Source organism: Lissotriton helveticus, chromosome 3_1 (genome assembly GCF_964261635.1).
Source record: "Lissotriton helveticus chromosome 3_1, aLisHel1.1, whole genome shotgun sequence".
Classification (NCBI taxonomy): Eukaryota; Metazoa; Chordata; class Amphibia; order Caudata; family Salamandridae; genus Lissotriton; species Lissotriton helveticus.
This window is the reverse complement of record NC_136061.1, coordinates 2,021,219,894-2,021,247,008: the sequence shown is the minus strand read 5'-3', so window position 1 is coordinate 2,021,247,008 and position 27,115 is coordinate 2,021,219,894. Positions and strand designations below refer to the sequence as shown.

The following is a 27,115-nucleotide window of genomic DNA, read 5'->3' as shown; positions in this document are numbered from 1 at the left end:
TCCAGCCACGAGTTTCTGTTTTCAAATACGAACAAGTGCTCATAGGTTATAGTCTTTTTTCAGTGTCTCGAGACCCATGTGACTAGTCACATGACATAGGTGTTTTGAATATTATGACCGCGCCAAACCCGAGTGTCCAGCCGGCGTTTTGGCGGAGACGAGTACCGGACCGAAGGCATTCACCGACTTCAAATAGGTCAGTTTACACCCCTGCTAGATCTAATAACCAACCGTGTACTATCTTAAGATTGAGCATAGTGGTCCTAATCCCGTTTTTGCATAAATGTTTGTTTCGTCAGGTTCACCCACACTCTTCAACACAGACATGTAAGTGACACGTCGAACTAAATTTTTTTTGGGTTACATGTATTATTTTGCTCCAGCGATCAGACGCATCACTCTGCATTAACACTAATGATGAAATTGTTATTTAGTACTTGTGATTTAAACATTCCTTCTGGATATAATGTGTTAAACTTCACTGCTAATAATCGCATCTGTTTGCTTATCTTAGTATTATAATTTATTAAATCGTGTTCACATTTATTTTGTTCCCAGTGTCAAGTCCCTGATGAAGGGCTGTTTTCTTAATGCCCGAAATGCATTGGACATACTCAGTAGACAATGTCTGAACCATAACATTGGAAAATGATTTAAATCACAGATATGTGAATCCGCCTCATCCTAAGAAATGTTGAAACAAGCAATGATGAAAAATTAAATAAATTCAAGAAACATACATGGAACTGTATCTAAGTCGTCTTTTCTGAAATTAAGGGAGGTCGACAAACAATGTGTGCCTACTTGGGGATGAAACTAGAGCCTTTCTAGCATCACGCTATGGAAAGATGGGCCAGGGACACCCAATATCCAAACCGACCATAGCTCGGGGGATTTCTGCTGCCATTTGTTTCTGTCATCAGCAAGCTGGAAGACCATTACAAACCACTCCGAGAGCTCATTCTACTAGAGCAGTTTCTTCCTCTACTGCTCGTTTTGCTGGTGTGCCTCTTCATCAAATCTGCAGAGCTGCAACGTGGTCCAGCAGGCACACCTTTACCAAGCACTACTGTTTGGAAACTGCCAGTAATGCAGATACATCTGTGGGACTAGCGGTTCCCCGTAATCTTTTTAAATGATATGAGCCTCTGTTCCTCCCTCCTCCTCTTTAGTGTTTCACAGATAAATATCATCTATGATTGTTTATTTATCTATACATTGATATATATATACATTGATGTGTGTATATATATATATATATATATATATATCTTCCATATAAGTTATTGCATAATGTCTCTTGTACATATGCTTATGTTATGAATATGATCTCACGAGCATTAATATGGATGTACTGCTTTCTACTCTGATTCAGGCATGTGAATCTATGAAAGATACCCCAATACTGGAGAAGAACAAAAGTTACTTACCTGTAATCTGTGGTTCTCCAGTATTGGTTTCTTTCATAGATTCCCATGTAACCCACCCACCTCCCCTCAGAGGCTCTTTTATGCTCTTTTCACTATGGATCACACTTGTGTGAGAACATCTGAGAGCCTGAGCCTCTGAGGAGAGCATTCTGGAGGGTGCTGTCACCTGATTGGCTGTAGTTTGGACTATATATAATAACTTGAACGAGTCATAAATGTGGAAGTTTTTTTCCTTTAAGTTTCTACCTACTTTACTTCCTGGTTCTATGTTACCTCTGGTATGGTTATTATGTGCATAATTATTGCTTTCTTATGTACCGTGGGACTCCCACGCCAACGACGGGGAATGATTCAGGCCTGTGAATATATGAAAGATACCAATACCGGAGAACCACAGATTACAGGTAAGTAACTTTTGTTGGTCTCATAATGGTGGTGGGGTGGGGCGGAGCAGAGCGCAGCTCTGGAGAATTTCACTGAGTGTTTTTGCAACTCGGCGGAATTCCACGTAGTGCAACTCCACAAGTTCCGCCCACCCTTAGTTTGGAGAGCCTGTCAATAGCTGGTCTTGCACTGAGTGCTTTTAAATGCCAAAACTAAGCTATTTTGTGATAGAATGTGAAAGAATAGAACAGTAAAATCCCTTTTTAGGTCTCTGCTAAGTGCGCGGAAGCGCGTTCTCGCCGAGAACCTATTGTTGCCGTGTCTGCTTTCCAGGAGACAATCCTGGCCACGCGCATCGCCTTGGAGGCAATTTGAAACTGCCACGCGCCCGCGAACGCGCGCTGTGGCCAGGCGCTGTCTCCTGGGAAGCTCAAAACACCACACACGCATGCGCATACACACAGACACACACACAAGCGCCCACGCACGCACGTACATACAGAGACACACCCCCCGCACACATACACACACGCACGCACACACACAAGTGCACCCCTCCCCCGCTGTCGCACACATGCACACACAAGCACACACACACACACGAGTGCACCGAGACCCCCCCCCCCAAGCCCTTTTCAACTTACCAGGTGAATTATGAGGGACTCCGCTTTCCTTCTGGCAGCCCTGGGGCTCTCCACCGCTCACAGGAGCCCCGGGTCGCGAGACGCTTTCACTCCGCCTGCCTCCTCTTCCGGACGCGGCCCCGCCCCCGTCGCAGGCAACTTTGCCTGACTTCCGGTGAGGCTGCGTAGAAAATAATGCTGGGCTCGTGAGTAACAGTGACTTACTTGTTAATTTTGCCGGGGACCATGAAGTAAAATTTCAGAATACAACATAGAGTACCCCATGGCAATTTTAATGCTGTTCCTTTTATCAACTGGAACGTATGATGGAGCCAGATGAGAGATACATGTATAAAAGAAATGTTCTTTGAGTGTGTTCTCTCTCTTTTGATGTGATTCTTGTATATTTCGTTACGAGTATGATAGGAGACTAGCGACGGTGGGTGCTATAGGTGGACTGAAAAAGGCATCATTATGGAAAGTTTTTAGAATGCAAATGCTGTGAAATTAAGCTTACAGAGAGGGAAGAGGGCGTGGAAGAGAATGTATACCATTGCACCTAACCTTCCAGCTGCACTGGAACTACATCATTTTATGTAATTCTTGTGGTTTTGTCTTTACAATTGTTATTGTTGGATGTCCGTAGTTAACATGATACTTGAAATCAATGTTGAGGCTTACAGGACATGGCCCCGATTGTCACCAATGAATAATAATAGTATTACGTAGTCGACTCTCCCCCAAAGAAATTGACCATAAGGTCACATTTTTCAACTGTTCTGGCTTACTGAAATGGATAAAACTAAAGGCACTGAGAGGATTAAAGTTCATACTGTAGAGTTGTGTATCCAGAAAATCCCATGGTATAACTGTGACAAAATAGCTGTGTACCATACCTACTGTAGAAATCACGTGCAATCTCTAGTAACAGGCAAGAATCGCCATACACTCTTTTAGATAGGTGTACGATTGCTGGACTAATTATACCATGTCAGTTTCTGATGGCAGTTTATGTGAGCATAGCACTGTGAGTTAATTGTTGTAGAGATTCTGTGTATTATGATCATGAAGCTGGACTGAGAAGATTTTAGTGAGTTTGCTCCACTTCTATTTAACAACTAACCTTATCACAAAAGAGAGAACACACTGAAATGAACCTTGATAAATATATCTATCTCTCAACCAGCTTGGGCATCTCTACTAGTTGCTCACCTACTGTTTCTTCATCATCGAGCCCTCGCCTGAATAGTGTGTATATCAAATGGGGGCTCAACCTTCATAGTCAAGGGAGCTTGGTAAAGGATGTATTGGATGCTGGAGTTAATAAATGCCTCCAACATCATTGCATTCCCTTTTTAATTTTGCCGGGGACCATGAAGTAATATTTCAGAATACAACATAGAGTACCCCATGGCAATTTTAATGCTGTTCCTTTTATCAACTGGAACGTATGATGGAGCCAGATGAGAGATACATGTATAAAAGAAATGTTCTTTTGAGTGTGTTCTCTCTCTTTTGATGTAATTCTTGTATATTTCGTTACGAGTATGATAGGAGACTAGCAACGGTGGTTGCTATAGGTGGACTGATAGTCATTATAACAAGTTCATCCGCAAACCCAGAATTAAAAAGCCATGAAAACCCAACATGCATCTGTATAATATGACTTCAAGCAACATTACTGGGAAAACAAAGGGGAGAGTAAGGGATTGTGTCCACTTGAGGTGGACGAGGAATACTCCTGTTCCCCTGGTCACGGATATAGAAAAACAAAAGGAGTATCACCCGACGTATAGGCTGGAGGTTTTCCAAAAGCGGAATAATTATTCCTTTTCTAAAAAAAACCTCTCACCACCTAGTGGTGACTTGCTTCATCATCGGGGTCCACCCTGGCGGCCTAGCGTCACCAGGGTGTGCTTCGACACCTGTAATACAGTGGAGCAGGTTGTGAGATGTAAGTGCAAAAAAATAGATGTTAAAAATTGTCCTGGTTTAACTTTGTGAAAGAGAATTTTATTAAAAAGCAACTGGACAATAATAAAAATAAAGTTGGTAATTTTTGCCATAGGTACGGAAAGGATTTAGGATAGGGTGAGTCTTTTAGGGGACTCATACCATCCATCTCCTTGGTCCTGATGAATACCGGGAACCTTCCCTAATGGTTGAAACATGTTGACCAACGCACTATAACACATATAGAGATACGTAGGTCGTAACCCCCCTTCCAGTATCTCGCACTTTATTTTTATTATTGTCCAGTTGCTTTTTAATAAAATTCTCTGTATTACAGGTGTCGAAGCACACCCTGGTGACGCTAGGCCGCCAGGGTGGACCCCGATGATGAAGCAAGTCACCACTAGGTGGTGAGTGAGGTTTTTTTTTAGAAAAGGAATAATTATTCCGCTTTTGGAAAACCTCCAGCCTATACGTCGGGTGATACTCCTTCTTTTGTTTTTCTATATTCAAGCAACATTACCCTTCTACACAATAGAACATATCTGGCTCTTGCCCACCAGTGTGCATTGTTTCTGATCTCTCACACAAATTCAGAACTTTGCTGATTTACAGCTGGGCGTATCTATACAAGCATGCATGCATTCATATATACATAAATACAAAAAGTGAAGAGAGGGCCACGTAGAAGCATTAGAGATTGGCAGCACAGATATACCTCTCAAAGTCAAATCCGCACCTGTAGAATGAGGACTTGTAGAAAGTTTCCAGCTAACTCATAACAGTATCTTATTGTCTCAGTAATGGTAGTTGTGTGCCCCCTGGTGGCACTGTACGGTGCTGCTGCTGGTACGCCTCGATCACAGGAGCAGTAGTGACGGAAGAAGGCCTCAGACCCGTCCATAGTTACAATTTCGTAGTTGTCAGGAATCATTTCTTCGGATTCGGCTTCGTATTGAGGCGGTACAAGTGGCTGTAATTTTCTGTGGAATAGCCGGTTTGATTTGTCATTCTTCTGAAGCAGGGTGAGAGCGAGTGTTTTTGGGGGGTCATTTCATTGCAATCAATGGAGATGGAAATATTTGGCAGTGTGAAGAAGGCTTGTTTACAGGGCGGGCGAGCAAATGTCACAGCTCTGTTCTCGCCTCGGTCTGTGTTATCCACCCCAGTCTGGCAGCTTAATGCATGCTTTCCATGGCTTGCGTCTTCTCACTGGCTGCGTCCTCTGCCTTATCTTCCACCATCTCCACGTTTGTTTTCTTTCTGTTTCCTTTATTCGTCTTTGGAGAGGACAATCTTTCATGACCAAAGCTTTGTGTTTACAAAACTTTAGGAAAGAGAGTGTGTGTGTGTGATGTGTGTGTGGGTGTATGTGTGATATGTGTGTGTGTATGTGTGTGGGTGTGTTTGTGTGTGATATGTGTGTGTGATATGGGTGTGTGTGTGTGTGATATGGGTGTGTGTGATGTGTGTGTGATATGTGTGTGTGTGATGTGTTTTGTATGTGATTCGTTTTGAAGCTGTTAATTTGTGTGGGTGCAAATGCAATAGGTCTCGCATTTGCCAGAGATTCAGCTATTGGCATTGTAAATGACAATGCCATTTATTTATATGTTTTAAAGAGAAAAAAACATAAATGAAAATAATGTCATGAGCAATGCCAATAGCTCTAACTTTAACAATGCCGAGACCATTGCATTGTAAATGCTTGTTATATTATTTATTATCTTCTTCAGTAGTATGCACACTCAGTTGGAGCTAACATCATAATTTTAAAGAGGAGTAAAGCTTTTCCGCATTACAGTTGGGTCTGAAGCATCAATGCAGAAGTTGGTCTTCCTGTGAAGTCCTTATGATATTTACATTGATCCCTTAGAAATATTAAAGTATCCTCATTTTATGTTACTGTAATGAGACACAAGCACAACTGGCTGCAACAAGAACCTTTGAAGTATGAAAGTGGTTTGTGATGAGTTATACATTATCATTTTCTTCTAATCACTGGCTTACTGCTGGTGAAGATAACTCAGTGGACCGTTCTGATGGATACTTCTACCTTCAAATTCCTTGCCTGTCAAATAATCCTAAATGCCAACTCCGGAAACTTTAAGGCTCAAGTCATTCAGAAGAGGTGCTGGCTTTCTATTAACACCTGGTGATGTCAACAAAACCATATGGCACCTACTCTGGTGCAACAACATCAGTTCCCTTTTTCTGCACCTTTGACCTGGATCTGAATCCGTGAGGTTTGCTTACAAATTTGTTTTTTTTCGCTCAGTGCAATACAATGTCTCATCTGAAGCGCTGAGGTTTCAAGCCATGTAAGTGAAGGACAGATGTAGTTTACGGACTACTACTCCATTTGTCTTTGGTGTCTAGGTTCAGACCATGACTCCCAGTTCTCTGAGTCCATCCTCGGTATGCACCCGAATGCCATCAAAGAGCATGAGACCAAACTGTTTCTGGCTCGGGTCCACCACAACAATCATATCCATCATCTATTGAAGCCATGCTCCATGTCACCATCTTTACATTCATCGGGCAAACTGAGGAAAACCAAGAAACATACAAAGCACACAAAGGTAAGTCAGCAAGATACCCTCCATCTCCCACAGGATCTTGTTCTCTGCAGCCAGAGTTGGTCATTGTGGAGCCAGCAGATCCTTATCCAAGTGGCCCCTTGGAGGTGTCTAAACAGGACCTGGCCCCTGAACCACCTGGACCTCCTGTAGTTCCACCGGTGCCAGCTCCATTGTTCTGGAATTTCCCAGCTCTGACACCATCTTATCCAGAGTTCCTGACTCCAGGCTATAACCCAGTGTTGTTTCTTAATGCCATTTATGCCATTTGTGGCTAGACCACGAAACCATACATTGCGCTCTCGCATTACAGCCTGCTCGTGTTTACACCTTTGGCTCCGACTATGCCTTTTGACTCCCACTCCTGCACTGCCTCCTCCTGTCCTCTCTCCGACACTCTGCTAGATGACGTTGCGGCCGTCCATGTTGTGGCCGGCCCTGCCACAAAAGCCATTGACACCACATCCGGCACTGGACACAAAACCATTGACACAAAACAATTGGTGGCACCTCCTTTCTTCCCTGGAACTGTACCTCAAAACAAGTCCAGAAGGGGGGCCCAGAAAGGAAGAGTACAGGCAAAGGATCCATGACCTTTTTGGATCAGACTCTGATCCTTTGAATCTTAATGCCTGTGGCTAGGTTCGATGGGGAGATCAAACCTAGGTTTGATGGGGAGATCAAACCTACGAGTTGGTAGGACTCATCGGCCAGTGTACTGGCCACCTCCCCAGAGATGGAAATGGAGATGGAGCTACCTAAAGGCCCTCATACTCCAGACGTGATGTCCTTTTATTCAGTGGTTAAAAAAAATGCTTATGTGCTGGAGCTGCAGCTCTCAGCGCGGGATGCTAAAACAAATGTTCACTGACATTCTCCTTTCAGTTACACCAACTCAGAGCCCCTGTTACCCTTCGACAGGGCCTTACTGCACCTGGTCATGACAATCTGGGAGAAGCCCACCTCAGGACCAATGGTCAACAGCCTAGTAGCACCGCGCACCAGGGAATGCGCCTTTTCTCTCTGCCCACCCGCCACCAGAACCCTTACTCATTCACGCATCCTGCTTATCGGGACTGTCGCCAGGCACCTTCATTTTTGGATCCTGCACACAGGGAATCAAAACATCTGGAAGTGCGGGGAGAGGAAAGTTTTCTGCGGCCAAATAGGCACTCAAGTCCCTCAGTGTCACCTGTCTCTTAGTGTGAGACACCCATGCCTTTTGGAACATAGCCCAGAGGACATGAGGACCCACTTCCAGGAGGTAATGAGTGTAGGAAAGTGCCCCTTTTTGCATTGTTACCCCCAAGTTTTGCCTGATATCTGATGCACTTTGACTGAGTGTGCACTAGGTCCCTGCCAGTCAGGTTCCTAGTACCTGTTGTTATTCCCCAAATCTGTACCTTTGTTTCACAATTGGCACACCTCTGGCCCACATGTAAGTCCTTTGTAAATGGTACCACTGGTACCAAGGCCCTTGTGACCAGAGATGGTCTCTAAGCGCTGCAGCACGTATTCCCCCACCCTCTGTGACCCCTCACCTAACACATACAAACTGCCGTTGCAGACTGTTTGTTTTGGTGCAGACAAAACTTTGAAAGTCGACATGGCACACATCCTTGTGTGCCATACCTACCTAACACTCCCTGTGGCATAGGTAAGCCACCCCTCCAGCAAGCCTCGCAGCCCTAAGGCATGGTGCACTATACCACAGGTGAGGGCATGGTTGCATGAGCAATATGCCCCTACAGTGTCTAAGTCCATTCTTAGACATTGCAAGTGCAGTGAAGCCATATTGAGTACATTAGCAGGGAGTTTGTAATCACAAACTCCACAGCTCCATGATGTCTTTACTGAATGTTAAGGTGTTTGGTATCAAACTTCTCAGCACAATAAACCCATGCTGATTCCAGTATTGGATTGATTGCAAAATGCACTCACTGGGAATTTTCCCTGAATCATTCAGATTACTGGTTGGTCTCCGGCATCCTTTAAGGCAGCAGTAGGACATTAATTGTCCACATTGAGTTGGCTGTCCTTTACCCTTGTTAACTTCTTGTCCTGAAGAAGACTCGCCATGACCCTTTCTTAAATCACGCATACGTCCGGGTCGAAACATCGGCGTTTGTTCTTGGTCCAGTCCCATCAGGTCTTCTGGTTTCGAAGTAGCAAGCAACTGTATTGTCTACCAGAGACACTTGAATCCTCGCTATACTGCCCGTATTAATAATTTCTCACTTGTATGAATTGTAAATACAGTATTAGTCTGTGTCTCACCCATGTATAAATGACACTTATTTCACCCATGTCACTGAGCACGTTTTTTCACTATATTTTTTGTCATTCCATTTTTACTGAATTGGTGACAGCCTCATCAGAAAATGCATAAAAAATACCTTTTCTCAGAACGTCTTTTATGTTACAGTCGGACTTCTCAAGTATCATTGTTACTTGTGTAAATGTATGTTTTATGATTAAGCTCATGAGTTCTGAAGCAATTGCTCTTACCCGACAGAACAAATTGTAACCTTTTGTAATAGGTTTGTTGGGTTCCTGCATTATTTTGATTGCACATGCACGTTGACATATGAAGGCTCTGCAGTGGTTCTTTGCGCATTTGGTCTGATGGGGGAAACAATGCAACCTGCACTGTTATGTACTATATTGAGCGTGCAACCAACCCCAGGCGGGTATCCTGGCGCTGAAGAAGAATCTGAGCCAGGTCTAGGTGACGAGCAAGCCCTTATGTTTTTTGCGGAATTCATGAACTGAGGAGACAGCTCTGATGTGCAGGAATAAGTCATTCCAGGCTTTAGGAGCGAGGTATGAGAAGGCACAACTGGTGATCTGTTTCTTCGTATGTGGCGAGTATGCGTGTAGTAGTCCGGGTGAACGGAGGATTGTGGAAGTTTATGCAGTTGTTGACATAGGGTCAATGTTGTGTAAGGCTTTGTATGCATGAGAAGTTTGAAGAGTGCTTGTTTGTGGATTGGAAGCCAGTGGAGCTCTTTGATGAGCAGAGTGATGAGTGCAGAGTGGGAGGTTGAGGGGGAGCCTGTGAAGTGGGATGGCCTTCAGTACCCCTCTCACCACGGCCACTGTAGTGACGGATGCCTCCACTCTAGGAATTGGGCTGAGGACCTTGAAATCAGGGGCGTCTGGTCTCAAGAAAAGCAGGTACTTCACATCAACCTGCTGGAATTCCATGTGAATAGGCTGGCCCTCAAGACTTCCCCCTCCATCCACCATCAGTCATCCAGATCTTGATAGACAATATGACTGCAGTGTTATCCATAAACAAGCAAGGGGCAGTAAGGTCTCAACCCCTTTAGCTAGAGACATTGGGGCTGTGGTCTTAGGCACAATGTCAAGGGTTATGGTTTACAGACAATCACCTGGTGGGATATCTGAATGTCCGAGCCAACAGCCTGAGCCAGTGTCATCTTGATAATCACAAGTTGTGTCTCCTACCTAAGATGGTTCAGGATTTCTTTGTCCAGTGGGACACCCCTCAAGTGAATTTGTTCATGTCCTCAAAGAATGCTCAGTGCCAGTATTTGTGTCCTCCAGTGTCTTTTGAGGAGTGCCTTGGGAGACGCATTTCAGTTGAGGTGAAACATTCAGCTGCACTAGGTATTTCTCCCACCTCATCCCCTTGATTGCTCTAGTTCTGAGGCAGGTTCACCAAGGCCAAGCCCAAGTATTTCTAATTGGCTAAGGAGGGTGTGGTATTCCGAAGTCAGATGGTTTTCCCTGTGTCCCCTTCTCAAGCTCCCATTCGGACCAGACCTTCTCTCCCAGTTGAGGCGGAATGGTGCTGTATCCCAATCTGAGGCCTTCACCTTCATGCCCAGAGATTGAACGTAGGCATCTAAACTCCAGTAGACTTCCACTGGAGGTGGCCAATGTAATCCTGTCATCATGTCGCCCCTCCAGAAAATCTGTATACTCTGGGATATTGAACAGCTTTGTTTGCTGGTATGCAGACAACAACCAAGACTGCTTCATTCTAGTCTGTCCCAGATGCTACAGTTCGCACTTTCTCTACCCCAAAGGAGGTGTGCGATTGGCACTGTAAAAGGGTATTTGGCTGTCAGCTTTCCTTTGTAACCCAGACCAACCTACCCTGTTTAAACTTTAAATCCCTATTCTGATAGTTCTGAAAGGAATTTAAACTAAGGTATGCCCCCAACTCCCTTTGTTATGCCAGTGGGACCTTACCTTTGTTTTGATACTTTTGTGGACTCTCCGAGCCCCTTTACAGTTGTCAGCTGCAAATGTTAACCCTCGAAACAGTGTTTTTGGTGGCAATAACCTCAGCAAGACAGTTTTGTGATTTACAGCTTTTAAGCTTCCATCTGCCATTCACCTCATTCATTCCTGACAAATTGGTGTTGCAGACAAAAGCTGCTTTCCTGTCAAACATGGTGCCTCCCTTTCACTTATGGCAACACATCACTATACTGACATTATGTACCCCACCCTAAAAAGGAGGAGGAGTGGCTTTATAGGCTGGATTCTAGGTGCATAGTCCGCTTTTACCTTGACTGCACCAAAAACATACAACTGGATGACCAGCTATTTATTAAGTACTGTGGTTCCAAGAAAGGCAAAGCGGTCCAGAAGTGGACCCTGTCCAGATATATCATTCTGAGCATCAACAAGCCACGCCTCGGCCAAGAAAAAACCCACGGAGGGACTAGAGGCTGATTCCACCAGGGTCAATTTGTCAACTATACGTGTTTCAGTAATTTGCAAGTCAACTCCGTGAGCATCCCTACACACTTTTGCCAAGCATTATTAAGTATATTACTTAACTTGTAAGCATCTATTTGTAGTGTGTAATCCTGCAGATTCTCATGCACCCTCCAACTTCCATGGCAGTCATTTGATATATTCCTTCCCTTCAAAACAGACTTGCATTCGAGTGTAGCCTGTCCCTGCTGATGAAATCTGAGGCTCCGAAGCAGGGCACCGCAGAGGTATTACCGAGCCATAAGGATTAGAGACTTGCATACATGTTATGCCACTAACCAGAAGGTAAAAACTGTTGTTTTAGCGCAGCAAGTACTTTTGAATATCTTAATTGTGCCCCGTAGCAACTATGGAAATATGACTGTGAACATTTGCGTTTAATATGACATAATTAGGAGAATTAGATGAGTATTTTTTCCACGCTGATGGATTATGAATTTGCAAAAAGGGCGTAGCCACAATGGCAACTTCAAAGATTGAAAAAAGCAGCAATCTGCTGAAATGCGTCTCTTTATTTTAATTGTGGCATGAAACAAATGGATTAATCTGACCCTCGAGTGGGGGGTCTCTTTTGATGGGAAGGAGTACGTGTTATGTTAAGGCTCCCAGCTGCAGTGCTTCCAGAGCACCAACTGCGATACGCCGCAAGTTGAGTGATATATATATATATTCGCAACAATTCAAGCATGACCCGCTTGTATATATATTACCTACTGGTGGTCGCCAGTAGGTAGTTATAGTTAGGACCTAGTTTCAAGAGGAATAGAGTTGGGTTTTTTTGCCATTAACTTTGACGCCGCTTGATGAATCTTCATAGAATTTTCAAAGCGTATACGTTAGTGGGCCCAGCTGCTGTGATGAAAGTTTTGGGGTGATCCGTCAAGCGGGGGCTGAGGAAAAAGAGAGGGTCCCAAAACACATTTTCCCCATGTTAATGCCCATAGGATATTTGAACACGACTACAGCCCGAACTGCTGGATGGAATTACACCAAGTTTGGCAAAAACGTAGATTTGGTTCCGCAGAACACGCTTTTTGTGATTTGGTTTAAATTCAATCAGTAGTTTTAAAGCTTTTATAGGGCAAAAAATATAGATATCAAGGGCTACGGTTTCTTGCAGAGAATTCGCGGATCCATGCTGAAATCCGTTTTGCCGATACGCGTCTACCGTAATTTGTTATCTGATGCACCCGTTCTTGTTTGGGTCTATTTTTGTACCACCTACCAGGTTGTTGACTTCGCTGTCTGTGCCGCCGCAATCACAGGAGGAATCGAGCCTAAGCGTGGAATTTTATATATAGCTGAGCTAATTATAATTTAAGCCCCGGATTGCACTGCTTATGACCTCACATATTACATCAGTCATTACATGGTATGTAACATCCCTGATGATCTCATCGATGACGTCTCAAATTATATCAATGATGAAATCATTCCCTGAATGTTTCTGAGTGTTAAAGGCATATACTAAGTTATTGCATACGTTCGATTACTATTCTTTTTGTTCTACTGAGTGATACTGTTTCTAATATATGTGATGTGAGTGGAACTGTGATGGTCTATCAGTATGGTAGTGGGTGTCTCAGTGGCTTTATGTGTGTGTGTGTGGCTCTATGGATGAATAAGTGGGTGTGTGATATGTTAGTGGTTGTGTGAGTGAAGTGGTGAGTGAGTGGCTGTATGGGTGGATGAGTGTGTGTGTAAGTGGCTATTTCTGTAAGTGGCTCTAGGAGTGGGTGAGTGTGTGTCTGAGTGGCTGCATGGGTGTTTGAGTGGCTGTGTGAATGGCTCTATGGGTATGCGACTGTGTGTAAGTGGATATATGGGCGAGTGGCTGCTTTAGTGGGTGTATGGTATGTGAAAGGGTATGTGAGTTACTCGCTTCTCCCGGGCTTCCAATATAAAGTAACTCCTTCACAATTTTTCAAATATGAAGTCTCTTCCCTGCTATCTCTTTTAGGCTATAGCCATGGTCAATTTCGTCTCCTACTGGTCCCGAGTAATTCGCGAAACGTGTTGGCTTGGCTGTGGAAGTTATGCACTTAAATGAAAACTTTGAATAATGTTGAAATGTAGATAAACTTTTGAAATTAAGACTATACATGGATCCATTATTGCTACATGTGTCTTTCTCAGAACATGAATTAAAGTGACCACATGGACTGTTCCCCATGAGGGAAATGGGGATCTGAGATACAGCACCTGGCTAGAAGTCTGTTTTCTCTGTGTGAATTTATATATATCTATTAGCCGAAAACCAAAGTCCCGGGCACACGTTAACTCGGTAAATGCACTGTTAGCCAAAGTCTCCTGCATTCAACAGTGTTTAGCAAATATGATCCACAAAATTGTTCTTCAAATTATTTAATCTTTACGAACACAACCAGCCAACACGTGTTTCGTCACAATGGGAAGTATCCTGTGACTTCTTCAGGGCTGTCAGAAAAGCATTGATGTCAGGTGAGGTCACTCCGCCGGTGATAATTCCAATCCGGCTGGTCTGGTGGGGATAGGATAAATGGATGAAATCAAGAAAAGAAGTTCCGGAGACCTCCGAACTGAGAAGCTGGCGGGTTCGCCGTAGAAGAGATTCAGTAGTGGGTGCGCTTGAGAACACTGACAGGCACTGGTTCACCTTTGCTCCGGAAGTCCGCTACCGAATCTCTCTTACGGCGAACCTGCCGCACTGCAATTGACAGGCGCTTTTTGTTTGTGGATCGCCGATACCCCGGCAAGCCTACTCTACAAGCAGACCGTTGTTCTGGTCCGTTCCGCTTCTCAGTTCGGAGGTCTCTGGCACTCCGGAACTTCTTTTTTTGATTTCACACTACTAAGAGGATTCATCCATTTATCTTATCCCCACCAGACCAGCCAGGTTGGAATTATCACAGGCGAAGTGACCTCACCTGACATCAATGCTTTTCTGACAGCCCTGAAGAAGTCACGGGATACTTCCCATTGTGACGAAACACGTGTTGACTGGTTGTTTACGTAAAGATTAAATAATTTGAAGAACAATTGTGTGATCTTATTTGCTAAACACTGCTGGATGCAGGAGACTTTGGCTAATCCTCTATGGGTTCTGGAGTGGCGTGCTACTCGCCAGAAAAGCGCTTCAACACCCATCAGGGGTAACAAGTGCTATATGAATGCAAACCTTTCTTCCCCTTTTATCCCTCCGCTATCCTTCTCACTCCAAATAACTGACTAATATCCACCACTGAAATTACTTCATATTTCACCATATTAATTAACTACTAATCCTTTATGAAAAGCGCTTCAACACCCATCAGGGAAAAAAAGCGCTATATAAATACAAACCTTTTTCCTCCTCTATCCTTCTGCCATCATTCCAAATCCAAATAACTGACTAACCTATCCACCACTTAAAATGTACTTGCATGTTTCACTATACTAATTCAACACTAATCCTCTATGGGTCCCGGGGTAGCGTGTTACTTGCCGAAAAAACGCTTTGACGCCCCGTCAGGGGTAGTAAGCGCTATATAAATACAATTACAATACAATACAATATGTTGCTTGGTTATTTATATATGTTCACATGCTCCATTCTCACTCGCTACAATAGAGGGAAAAAATAAGCAATCTAACAATGGCGCCGTTGACCTTGCACATTCGCTCAAAGAAGAGTCTCAACGTCACCTAAGCAAGAAAAGACTTGTTTGAGAAAAACTAATTGTAGAGTCCGAGCCCAACACTAGATGGCAGGAGCGTGCAAAGCATGTGAATCCGCAGCACTACAGGCTACGAACAGATGCTTACAATGCAAGTAACATATTCCTTTGGTGATTTCACCCGACTTCCCGTCTGGTGTCCATATGAATTCAACACCCTGCTACCAGCAACTTGAGAGCATTGAAGTTTCCGGATCCAGTTGATGCTTGGCACAGGTGAGGAATCTGTAGCTAGAGTATTCACCTGAAAGATGATTAACACAGGTAAGTAACTTTTTCTTTCCTTATTACTATGATGGCTATTAGTGTTCAAATCCAGATTGAAGTATGGATCTATATTTCAGACCATGCAATGTAGAATTGCTGTTGCACTACATATGTGGCTATACAATCTAAATAACAGTTGGGGTTCCTCTGTAAACATTGGCGTTTGATTCAAATTTGAGTCCTTCTGAAAACACCATTCTACATTTGGTATTTTTTTCCAAATCTGAAACATTGTGCTAATGGGCCAGGGTCCTGCTGCAAAATAAATGTGAACTTAAATTTTTTTGAATCTGGTCTCTTATCTGAATGCAATCCAACTCCGTTATGTTTAACTGGCACTGGCGTTTTTCAAATGTTGCTTAATGGAGTTTAACAGTGTACAGTTTGTGTCATGATTGAAGAAGGCTGAGCTTTTTTTTAGTGTCTGTCATTTAAAAGGCCATGCCATTGAAACCTGCATGCAGTGTGTAGTATGTTAATAATTTTACGACTTACGAAAGGGGAGCAACTTACAAAATATTGAGTTGTGTGTTTTGTTTGGTTGTCCACAGAGGCAAGAAAAAACTTGAGTCGTCTGAAGACGAAGATGATGAGGAAGCTAGCAGTGGCGAGAGTGAAGTTGAGCAACGAACAGTTCGTTCAAGGCGATTGCTACCAAGAAGGTAAGGAATACTGTGCCTGATCCCTGCTGTCTTGTTTGAATATTCACACTGAAGTGCACAGATTCAGGCTTGTGTGTGCTAGAATATTGATCTTTCTTGTTTTTTGTGTAATGCTTTGGCACAATTCACGTTATGCAGACTTCCAAATTAATTGCCCCAAATTGCACCCCAAACGGCATTAAGGGTAAGTGATGAATGGTGAGATATTTTTTAGGTATTTGCAAAACAAATTTAACCCACAAGCACTCGTGTCTTTTAATTAACTTTGAATCCAGGATCACCATGCGACTCCATACCAAACGGACACAATGTTTACAGTATCGTGTTTACTGTTTGCACACTATTTTTCAGACTTAATGTTTGAATCGGTTCAATGGAAGTAAACCAAGAGTACAATCCCCAGAATGCAGTGAAAGCACTGATGTGGTAAATATATGTCCTAGTGAAATCAAGTATTCGGTTACCCTAATTATACTGCTTTGGAAACCTATATGAGTATGAGCTGTTTTCCCGAGGCATTCAGTTGATTTACATCATGAATCTTTTCTGTATTCTTGTGCTGTGCATTATCAACGAATGGGAGCTAAAGCAGACAATGGTGGAGAATGTTTTTCAGGAATGGGGCACACCAAAATAGATTTGATTGTAAAAGACAAATACGCAAAATGCCCAGCCTTTGCTTTCAGGTACCCACCCTACCTATTCCGAGGGGAATGCCCCAGCAATAGATGTTTCTGTAATCGTGTGATTGGGTCCGGAATGGTCTTCTTGAAAATAACTATAAGCCCTCCACACAAAATCACACTTACACCACAGTCAGTGCAGTGCAGACTCCATAATAGTGACCACAGCAAGGAAGAGAGCAAACATCTCTACGTCGACTGCACCACGACCTGATAAAGAGTAAGACTGGAAATGCTGCGAAAGATGGAGGGAGCAGCAATCGACGCAATGGCAAAAAGCTAATTCATATGCCTTCCTGAACAAGTATGAACCCTAGCATGGTGGTGAGAAAACACTGTAAGCATCTCCCTGACCAGTACCAGAAGAGAACAAAACTCAGTTATACAAGAGCTAATCACCACAGCCAACACCTTCCTAAAATCTGCTCTAGCTGCGGACACAGCTAGCAGGGAAGTGCACCATCCTGAGTAGGCATGGTTGCCTGTAGGTGCCAGGGTTCAAACCAAAAGTATAGGCATCATTTATCAATACACCCTTCACTGGCGAAAACCTCTTTGGCACAACAGTGGATACAACACATCAGCAAATTAAATAGGATAATGAAACCGCTAAACGAGACCCTTAAAGGGTCAGGATGCGCATCGAAGTGACTTCACATTAACAGGCCCCCAACATGCAACACAAGTAGATGGTAAAATAGGAGGATTCTTCCAGGAGTGGAGAGCAATCACCTCTGACAGATAAGCATTCAATATCCTACAATATGTTCATTGTATAGACCTTTTACAAGGACCTCCAAGAGTAAAGCTAAAGTTATGTGAAATCTCACACTAATGAATAATTAGTTCACTTTCAGCAAGAGTTGGAGGAACTATAAGTGAAGAAAGCAAAAGAAAAGTTTTTTTAGTGGTACCAAAAGTTGAACAGAAAACGAAGCCCTATTCTGGACCTCAGATTCTTAACCAATTTTTTCTAAACACAAACATTCAAGATGTCCAAACGCCAAGAGGTTTCCCACTCATAAGGAAAGGAAACTACAAAATGGTGTGGGAGTGACCCGTGCTCTCCACCTATTGGCAGGTGACAAATGTAGCCCTAGAGTCTGTCACTGAACTCCAAAGAACTGTGCAACAACTTCGCCAATTTCTTCAATGATAAGATCTCCAAGATCGAGTGCTCACTGGACATCGATTGCGCCCCCCTTCCCAATAGCAGCCCGTCTGGGGTGTTTGGTAGCGCTCCCTTACCCCTCACTAAACCCTGGTCACTATTCCATCGCATCCCAGAAGAAAAGATAGTCAAACTGATCTCCACCTCCAAACCTTCATCTCACGCCCAAGACCCTCTACCCGCGCAACTCACCAAAAAGCTGAAACTCTCCTTAGCCCCACTCTGGTGCAAGATTATAAATAGCTCCCTAAAAAGCGGAATCATTCCAAATTGCCTCAAAGTGAGAAAAGTGACCCCACTGCTGAAAAAACCAGGCCTGGATTTAAATGATTTAAACAACTTCAGACCTGTCTGCAACCTTTCTCTTTCCAAAATCCTAGAAAGATGTGTACTCCAACAATTAACTCAACACGTGGACAATATCAACCCCCTTGACTCCCATCAGTCGGGATTCAGGAAAGGTTCCAGCACAGAAACCGCGATCCTCAACATAATCGATGATATTCACAAATCACTTGACTCAGATCAATGTTGCCTCCTCATTCTCCTAGACCTATCGGCAGCATTCGACACAGTAGATCACAAACTTCTCCTCAAGGCTTTCGAAGAAAGGGGCGGTCTAGATGAGGTGGTCCTCAAATGGTTCTCCTCATTCCTTCACAATCGCTCCCAGAGAATCAAAACAAAAGCTTTGAGTCCGACCTTCACCCAGTCAATAAGGGAGTACCCAAGGGTCAGTACTCTCCCCTCAACTCTTCAACATTTACATGGAACCCCTCACCACCTTACTCAGAAAAGCTAACATTCCCTTCCACCTATATGCTGATGATACTCAAATTTACTTGGAAATCTCCTCTGTTAAAGACATTCAAAGAATAAATGACATACTAAGGGAAGTGCAACTTTGGCTATCAAGTAACCACTTAAAACTGAATCTGGACAAAACCGAACTACTCCTCATATCGAACAAAGAAGAAAACCCACAAATGGTCGAGTGGTTAAAAGCTATCGATGCGTTCAATGGGAACCTCACCCTGGCCGACTCTGTTAAATCATTAGGCATCACGCTAGAATCAAAACTGGACATGACCAAACACATTAAGATCTCGGCTAAGAGCGCCTTCCTCAACCTGAAGCTACTAAACAAAAGAAAACCTTTAATTTCGCCCAAAGATCTCAAATAAGCCACCCAATCATTGGTGCTGTCAAGATTGGACTATGGAAACGCAGTCCTCTCGAGGAATAGCTAAAACGCATCTTGCTCCTCTGAAAACAACTCTCAACGCGGCTGCCAGAATGGTCAGCGGCATAAAGAAATTTGATCACATCTCTCCTGCACTCAAAGAACTCAAGTGGCTACCGATAGAAATGCGGGCGAACGTCCGAACAGCCTGCCTCACCCACAAAGCCCTACACACAGGCAAACCCGAATGTCTGGCTGCCAAACTCAAAAAGCAGGTCAGAACAGGAACCTCAGAAGCTCTAACACCCTTCTACTCATCCCGCTGAAATCACGAAAACAAAGAACTGCGGCCAGGTCCTTCTCTGGAAATGCACCCAAAATCTGGAACTCTATTCCCCCTCACATCAGAACTGTTCCCTCCTTTGCTAAATTCAAAAGTCAGTTCAAAATCCTTTTCCTCGATCGATCCCTAGCGAGCAGATAGGAGCAGTCGGAGTGCTGAAGTTGACACCATACTCCGCTCTGACGCGGTGTCAACAAGACCCTGAAATGGAACTCTTCATCATTGACATTAATATTATTCTTATTCGGAACGTCTCGCTTTATTGCATTATGTATTGCTCTCTTTTGTTCGGCTCTGTAACTGATGTGAGCGCTCCGATACCCTCCGGTCAGGCTAGCGCTATATAAAACTTCTAAAATAAAATGCTTCTCAATACATGGGAGGTGACTGCCTTGGGGGGGGGGGATCTATAAGAGGGAGCTCAAGCATATAGTTCGGGCCTGCTTTGCTAATGTGGCACTATTGGTTACCAAAAGGGTTCTCACCCTACGCTGGAGATCCTCCCAGCCACCACTCCCTATCCAGTGGCAGAATGCCCTTCTCAGGTGGGGAGATGCTAAAGAACCGGTTAAACCCACTTACTGGGTCTCGGCGGCGGGGGAACCACCCTAGTCTTCCATACCTTCCATACTTAGTAAAAGGAGACACAGGAGCCTTCGTCAGCACGAGGAACCCAGATTTATTTCAAAAGCCCGGGCTATGGAACAGAGTCCCAAGCTAGTCCGAGACAAGACAGAGGAGGCTGCTACTTCACTCTGTAGCTTACAAGCCTTTTATACATTTTTCATCCCAGTCTTTTGGTTGTTAGTCCATTGTTCGATCAGGGCAGTGTTTGCAGTTGATAACCAGATCCAGACGAGATTTGTAGTTGGTGACCTGGTCAAGGCTTGGTACACAGATCATTGTTCACTCGGCTTGATCAAATCCGGTCTTTCAAGTCATTGTTTAATCACCCTGATCAGGGCCCAACAGTCAGACCATTGTCCAGATAACCTGATCACGCTGTCAAGAATGTTTACCAGGCTGGGAGCAGGAGATGGAAAACAAGCTTGTTTACACAGGGCGTGGGTGTCTCATGGCTTTCTGTTGAACTGCAAAGAACAGGGGGTTGGGTGTGCGACAGTTCCAGGGCAGAAATGCAGGCTGCAAGATGGTCTTTGTCGTGTCAGTTTAGATTTTTCTCAGGCATCAGCAGAAACGACCTGGTGTGTCGTGTGGAAATGTTTGACACGAGATGGCAATGAAAAAAACAATGGAGTCCCGGTACAAATGATGCTGATCGGGAAAACACTTTTCCTTAGACCCTCCTTTTGCCATTGAGTGGCAAATACTTTAAGAAATGTCAATGTTCATAAGACCATCTGTTTCTTGTTGGTGTTGTGAATGTTAGAGGCTTGATGGTCTGGACACACATTGTACAGAGCACTGGCAGGCCCTGAAAGCACAAACAGCAGGAGACCAGGACAGCTACTACCAAGGCAAGGAAGATTAGGACCCTCCAACCCCACTGGGAAAGAAGACCCCAGATCCAGCCTGTGAGGGACCAGTTGCCTTCATCCACATGAATTTCAGAAGAAATGCGATGCAGACGTTGGATGGCATTGTACACTGTAGGTGCGTTGTCTGGGAAGTACACGCAGCAGCTGGAGCCAATCAATTTACACACAGCACCACGATCAGCAAGGGGGACGTCGAGGACCATGCAGTTTTGGAGTGTTATAAGGCGGTCCGCCTGTAGCTCTGCAGTGATGTTGGAGAGGGCACCAGCTGTTACTGTGATGGTGGCCTCAAGGACCCTGGTCAGTCCTCGTACAGCTCGACTGTTTGCCATGGGGCCCCAGAATGGAAGGAAACCTTTAAAGAAGTCCCGAGCTTCCTGGCCTGCTGTATCCTCGGCTGATACGATGCCCCTACGTGAGCGTCGCAAGGCGCCCTTCATTGACAGGTGGTAACCTCCATTGGTAGAATACGTTGGTGGAAGGAGGAAGGCCAGATAGCAGGTACCAGAGCAGTTACGGGGGAGCCAAGTGTAGGCAGCAGTGCCACAGATGAAATAGGTGTTGGGGGATGCCACCAGCTTTGGAGGAGGTGTATATTTAAGGCTTTAGTGATATCACACGTACTAGTAGCAACTTTCTTAGTCCCTAGGCCATGGATGCAGACACGGCCTTAACATTTATGACATTCAGAGTGTTTCGTTCATCAAGCAGTATCCTTTTAGCGTGGAATCTAGCAAATGTTCGTCGAATGGTTGAGTTGAATACTACCATCTCACAGAGTTCATCTGGTGGTAATAGCAATGTGGTGAGCTGGTCGGGCAAAAAGGAGCATTGGCATTGCCAGATCTGTTCCGCCAGAAGTCATTGCGGAATGTCCCAAGGACAGAATTGGCAGTACCATTGACAGTGTAGGCCTCCTGTATCAACATCCACCATGCAAGACAAGACACAGAGATGGAAAAGGGATAGGGAAAGAATGGGACAGGGTGTATCATGGAATACAGCATCAGTCCACGGACCCAGCAGTTGGAAGTGTTCATGATCAGTTGATGATGATGCAACATTTGGATGAAAGTGTTATTGAAGAATTCTGCACGGCAGGGTAATTTGTGGGCTGGTAGCGTGTAGTACTGGTGTTCTGCAGGAGTCGGAGTAGGAGTCGGTGGGGTAACAGGATGGTAGATCAGTAACAGCCAACCAAGGATAGACAGGATGAGGGAGACAAACAGCATCACCACGGTGGCCATGAAGCATTTACTATGTCGGAGACTGACATCTTTTTCTGGATGGGGCGTTTTGGACGGCTGCCATTGTGCTAAGCCAGGGACCTCTAGTGGCTGTCTGTGATTGGTGGTTGCTTCACTGGTCGCAGGTGCCAAGGAGCCCAATGGCATACCTTAGTCTGACACACCAGCACTACTCATCTACCTACAGCCTATCGGCACATGGCGAAGTCAAGGCTAAGCCTTCCCTCGGGGGCGCAGGTTATATCGGTTGGAAGTAGGGACAGTATGGTCGGGAAACAATTGTTCTTGGTGTTGAGCAGAGTTAAGGGAGGGTTACACCCTTCCTTTCAGTATGCTGTCACTCTCTGCTTCCGTAGATGTAGAATGCAGTCTGGCATTGCTGAATGGGACAAACGCCGGAACTGTTTCTGAGTCTCCTTGTCCTTCCCTCACCCACTGATCATAGGGGAGGGGCAGAGGCACACACCGGCAGTGAGACGAATGAACCCAATTCTTCCGACCTTCTACTTTCACAGCCGTGCGGGTGGCCAGTAACACCTGATGGGGCTGTGTCCAGCGGGGCTCGAGGCTCTTAGTCCGTTGAAAATTCCTCACTAAGACCCAATCGCCAGGTTGGATAACGTGTCCTGGGCCCTTGCTTTTGTCAGGTATGGCCTCGTGCACCTGGTGATAAAGAGTTTGAAAGGTATTAGTTAGACTGTACAGATAATCAGTTAATACAGGGTATTCATCGCCAGACAGTTTCTTAGGCCATGGGACACCCCAGACATTGGCAGGCCTCCCGAACATAATTTCGTGGGGAGATACCCCTATCCTGGTGTGGGCCGTTGTTCTTGTGGACAGTAGGGCCAAGGGCTGAGCATCAACCTAAGTGACACCTGTCTCGGCTACTATTTTGGCCATTTTAGTTTTTAGGATGCCATTGTATACCTCCACTAGACCTGCTGACTGGAGTGGTTAGCTGCATGAAATTTTTGTTTTATACCCAATGCTGTACAGACATATTCCATAATTTGAGCCGTAAAGTGTGTCCCGTTGTCACTCCAGACCAAGCGGGGCAAACCGAATCGTGGGAGGTACTCTTTTAATAGCACTTTGCGGTGCAGTCTTTGACGGGGTATGCTTCCACCCATCTGCTGAAGGTACAGACCACCACCAGGACACATTTTATATTGTTACACCTGTCCATCTGGATGTAATCCATTTGGAGGACTTCAAAAGGGAAGGTAGGAGGAGAGTATCCTCCCTTAGGGGTAACTGTGCCTTTTCCTGGGCTATACATTAGGCAAATCATGCATGTTTTAACCAGCTTTTCAGCATATGCTGGTATCATGTACCATGTAGGTTCCAACAGTTTACAAATCCCTTTTGCACTAAGTGTGCAGGACCATGGGCCATCGTAACTACTGCTAGCAGATGACTGTCCGGTAACATCCATTGTCTTTCCATAGTCGTACTGACCCAGCAACCATCAATTCCCTCCTTTGCTAATTGCTCCTTCCACACCCTTAGTTCCTCAGGAGTAGTATGGGACTCTGTACTGTGTTTTCAACCATGCCCTTGTCTGCCACCCACCTAGTGGGACCTCCTACATACATTCCTTCCCTTTTCCTAAGAGCTGTTTGTCTGGCCGTTTGGTCACCCAGAGCATTGCCTTTCCCAACATCATCTGTCACTTTCTTATGGGCCTTACATTTAATAATGGCCACCTTTCTGGGGAGTGACAGGGAGTCTAACAGTCGGTGAATTAGGGGGCCATGTTGAATCTTGGTCCCATGGGAAGTCAGGAAATTCCTTTCTTTCCACAACCTCCCGAAGTTGTGGGCCGCCCCGAAGGCATACTGACTGTCAGTATAGATATTTACTGTTATTCCCTTGCTTAACTCACAGGCTCTAGTGAGGGCCACTAATTCTGCTGCCTGAGCAGAGCACTGCGGAATCTGAGCTGTTTCTACTACTTGCCCCAATGTCGTGAGGGCGTAGGCGGCTGAGGTGTTACCATCTGGCCCTCTGAGACATGATCTGTCCACATACAGTGTACCTTCTGGTTCTATCGGGGTATCCTGTAAGTCAACCCTTCCCTTCGTCTCCTCCTCTCTCCTCCTCTGTCCTCAATATACAGTCATGTGGGTCTAAGCGGGCATCCTGAGTATACAGTGGGAGTAATGTGGCGGGGTTTAGTGCAGTGCATCTTTTGATGTTAATGTGGCTGGCAAAGAGTGTCAGTTCATATCCTGTAAGTCGTGCGCTAGTGAGGTACTGTGTCTTGGTGTTATTAAGGAGGGTATCTACAGAATGGGGGCCCATCACAGTCAGGGGGGAGTTCATGACGATTCCCGCACTCTGACGGACCATGAGGGCGGCCGCAGCTATCGCCCGTAGGCATCCTGGGAGAGCCCTTGCAACAGGATCTAAGGTGGCTGAAAAATAGGCACATGGCCGTTGGTGACCTCCAAACATCTGGGTCAGGACAGCGCATGCACAGCCGCCTGTCTCATGTACAAAAATCTTTTTTTTTTGCTATGGTCCGGATTACCAAGGACTGGAGCAGTGCACAGGGCCCTCTTCAAATCTTGGAAGGCCTGCGCATGCTCTGTAGCCCATGGAAATGAACTGTCTAATATGTCTTTAGTGGTGAGGGCAAGAAGAGGTTTGACCATGGCCGAAAAATTGGAAATCCACTGTCTACAGTATGAGGTTAGGCCTATGAAGGCTCGCACCTGCTTTTGTGTTCGTGGGGCCGTCATAGCATTGATAATGGCTACACGATCATCGGTGAGCTGCCTTCCCTCCTTCGAGAGGAGATGACCTAAGTAGGTCACCTCCTCTTGACAAGACTGAAGCTTTTTCAAAGAGATTTTGTGGTTATGGAGGGCAAGGTGCGTAACAGACAGAGAGTAGCTTCTTTACATGTTGGGGCAGAATTTGCAGCAATGAGGAGGTCATCTACGTATTGTAATAGTGTGGAATTATCAGGGAGTTCCAAGGAATCTAGTTGACTTTTTAGGGCTTGTAGGGCTTGATTATAGATACTGGGGCTCTCGGTGAAACCTTGAGGGGCGCGGCAGAATCTAAAGCTCCGCCCACCAAGGGAGAAACCAAAGAATTGTCTGCTGTCAGGATGTATAGGAATGCTGAAAAAAGCATTCTTCAGGTCTATGACAGAAAAGTGCGTGGCATCAGAAGGGAACATTGTTAAGAGGGCTGTAATGTCGTGGACAACAGGGTATTGGGAGATTATTTTGTTAAGGGCTCTCAGGTCAATCACAAATCTGTATATTTTAGGGGAGAGAGCATCTCCATTGGCCTTTTTTTTTCATAACCAATAACTCCATTGGCCTTTTTAAGAACAGGAATAATGGACTGTTACAGATATTGCCATGTGTCTCCTCCACTATGCCCTTGTCCATCAATTCAGATATTATTGTCAAAAGGGCCATTTCTCCTTACGCGGGTAGTCGATCCTGACTGAGGCGGGGGTGAAGTGCACCTGGCTGGATGCGTACCACATGAGGGGGTATGTTGAGACACCCTACATCAGTGTCTGATGATGCCCAGAGGGAGGAAGGTAAAGACTGCATCTCTGGTGGGAATGGACCGGACAGGTACATATAGGAAGCTGTGGTGGGAGAAATTGTTAGGGATACACCTTGGGGACTACATGATATGGTCGCATACAGAGCTTTCAGTAAATCAATGCCTAACAAGTTTTCACTGCAATCTGTAGTAAGAACCAAGGGAGCGTCAACATGTGCAAGGCCAATATCGAGAGGGAGGGGTTCAGAGACAGGACTGGTCACAGTTGTCCCTGCAAAAACCACTGAGACATTCGTATTGCCCGAAAGGGGTGCCTCCGGGACTGACTGCAATAGAAGCCCTGGTGGCCCCAGTATCCAAAAGAAAATTCTTAATTTTCCCCACAACTAACATTTGAACATACGGGCCCCTTTGATCCACTGGAATTTGCACATGGTAATACCCCTTTCCTGGCTGTCCTATGCTTGGTAGGATCCTGTCTCATCAACTTCGACATATTCATCATTGTAATAAGTGCGTGTTGCTTTGTACCCATCAAACCTATTGGCCGGGCGCGGCCGGACGGCAGCGTTATCCCTGGGCCTACGTTCTTTATCCTGTGGATGGGGCGGGCCATGGTCCCTAGTTGGCCTCGCTTCCCTAGGAGCGCGAGGCCGAGTCTTCCCTGCTCTTATGTTTTCAGCTAACACGGGACACTCATCTATCCAATGGCCGTACCCATTACAATAAGCACACTGATCTGTTTGGAGGGCTCCCGTACGTTGATGGCTGGAGGGGGTAGACTGGCGAGCCCTCGGAAGGGGTTGGAGTTGAGGTCTAAAATTCCCGCGGGCATCGGGACCTCGGGGAGGGTAAGCCTGCTGCAGAAGTGCCATAGTCTTAAGATCCCTAACCTTCTTACTTTTCCCTGTCTCTATCTTCATTCTCCCTATTCTCGTGATATTGTGCCATAGCCAAGATACCAGTCATAGTTTGGGCAGACCACGTACTTTCAACTTTCTTAAGCATGGCGGAGATTTCAGGAAGCAGGTTGGTCACAAACGTATCGACAAACACTGGGCCAGACCTGGGATCCGGGGATCCAAACCACTATGTCCCTTGTAT

The 27,115-nt window shown here is 45.1% G+C and overlaps 1 protein-coding gene across 2 annotated transcripts in view; it reads left to right on the top strand.

Annotated features, from left to right (window-relative positions):
* Window positions 1-27,115, top strand: part of CHD2 (chromodomain helicase DNA binding protein 2) — a 2,197,496-nt gene that overhangs the window by 262,934 nt on the left and 1,907,447 nt on the right. For both annotated transcript variants that reach the window (XM_078683153.1, XM_078683151.1), the window contains one exon: window positions 16,238-16,348. In XM_078683153.1, coding sequence (XP_078539279.1) covers window positions 16,238-16,348 — 111 coding nt within the window. The remainder of the gene's footprint in view (window positions 1-16,237; window positions 16,349-27,115) is intronic.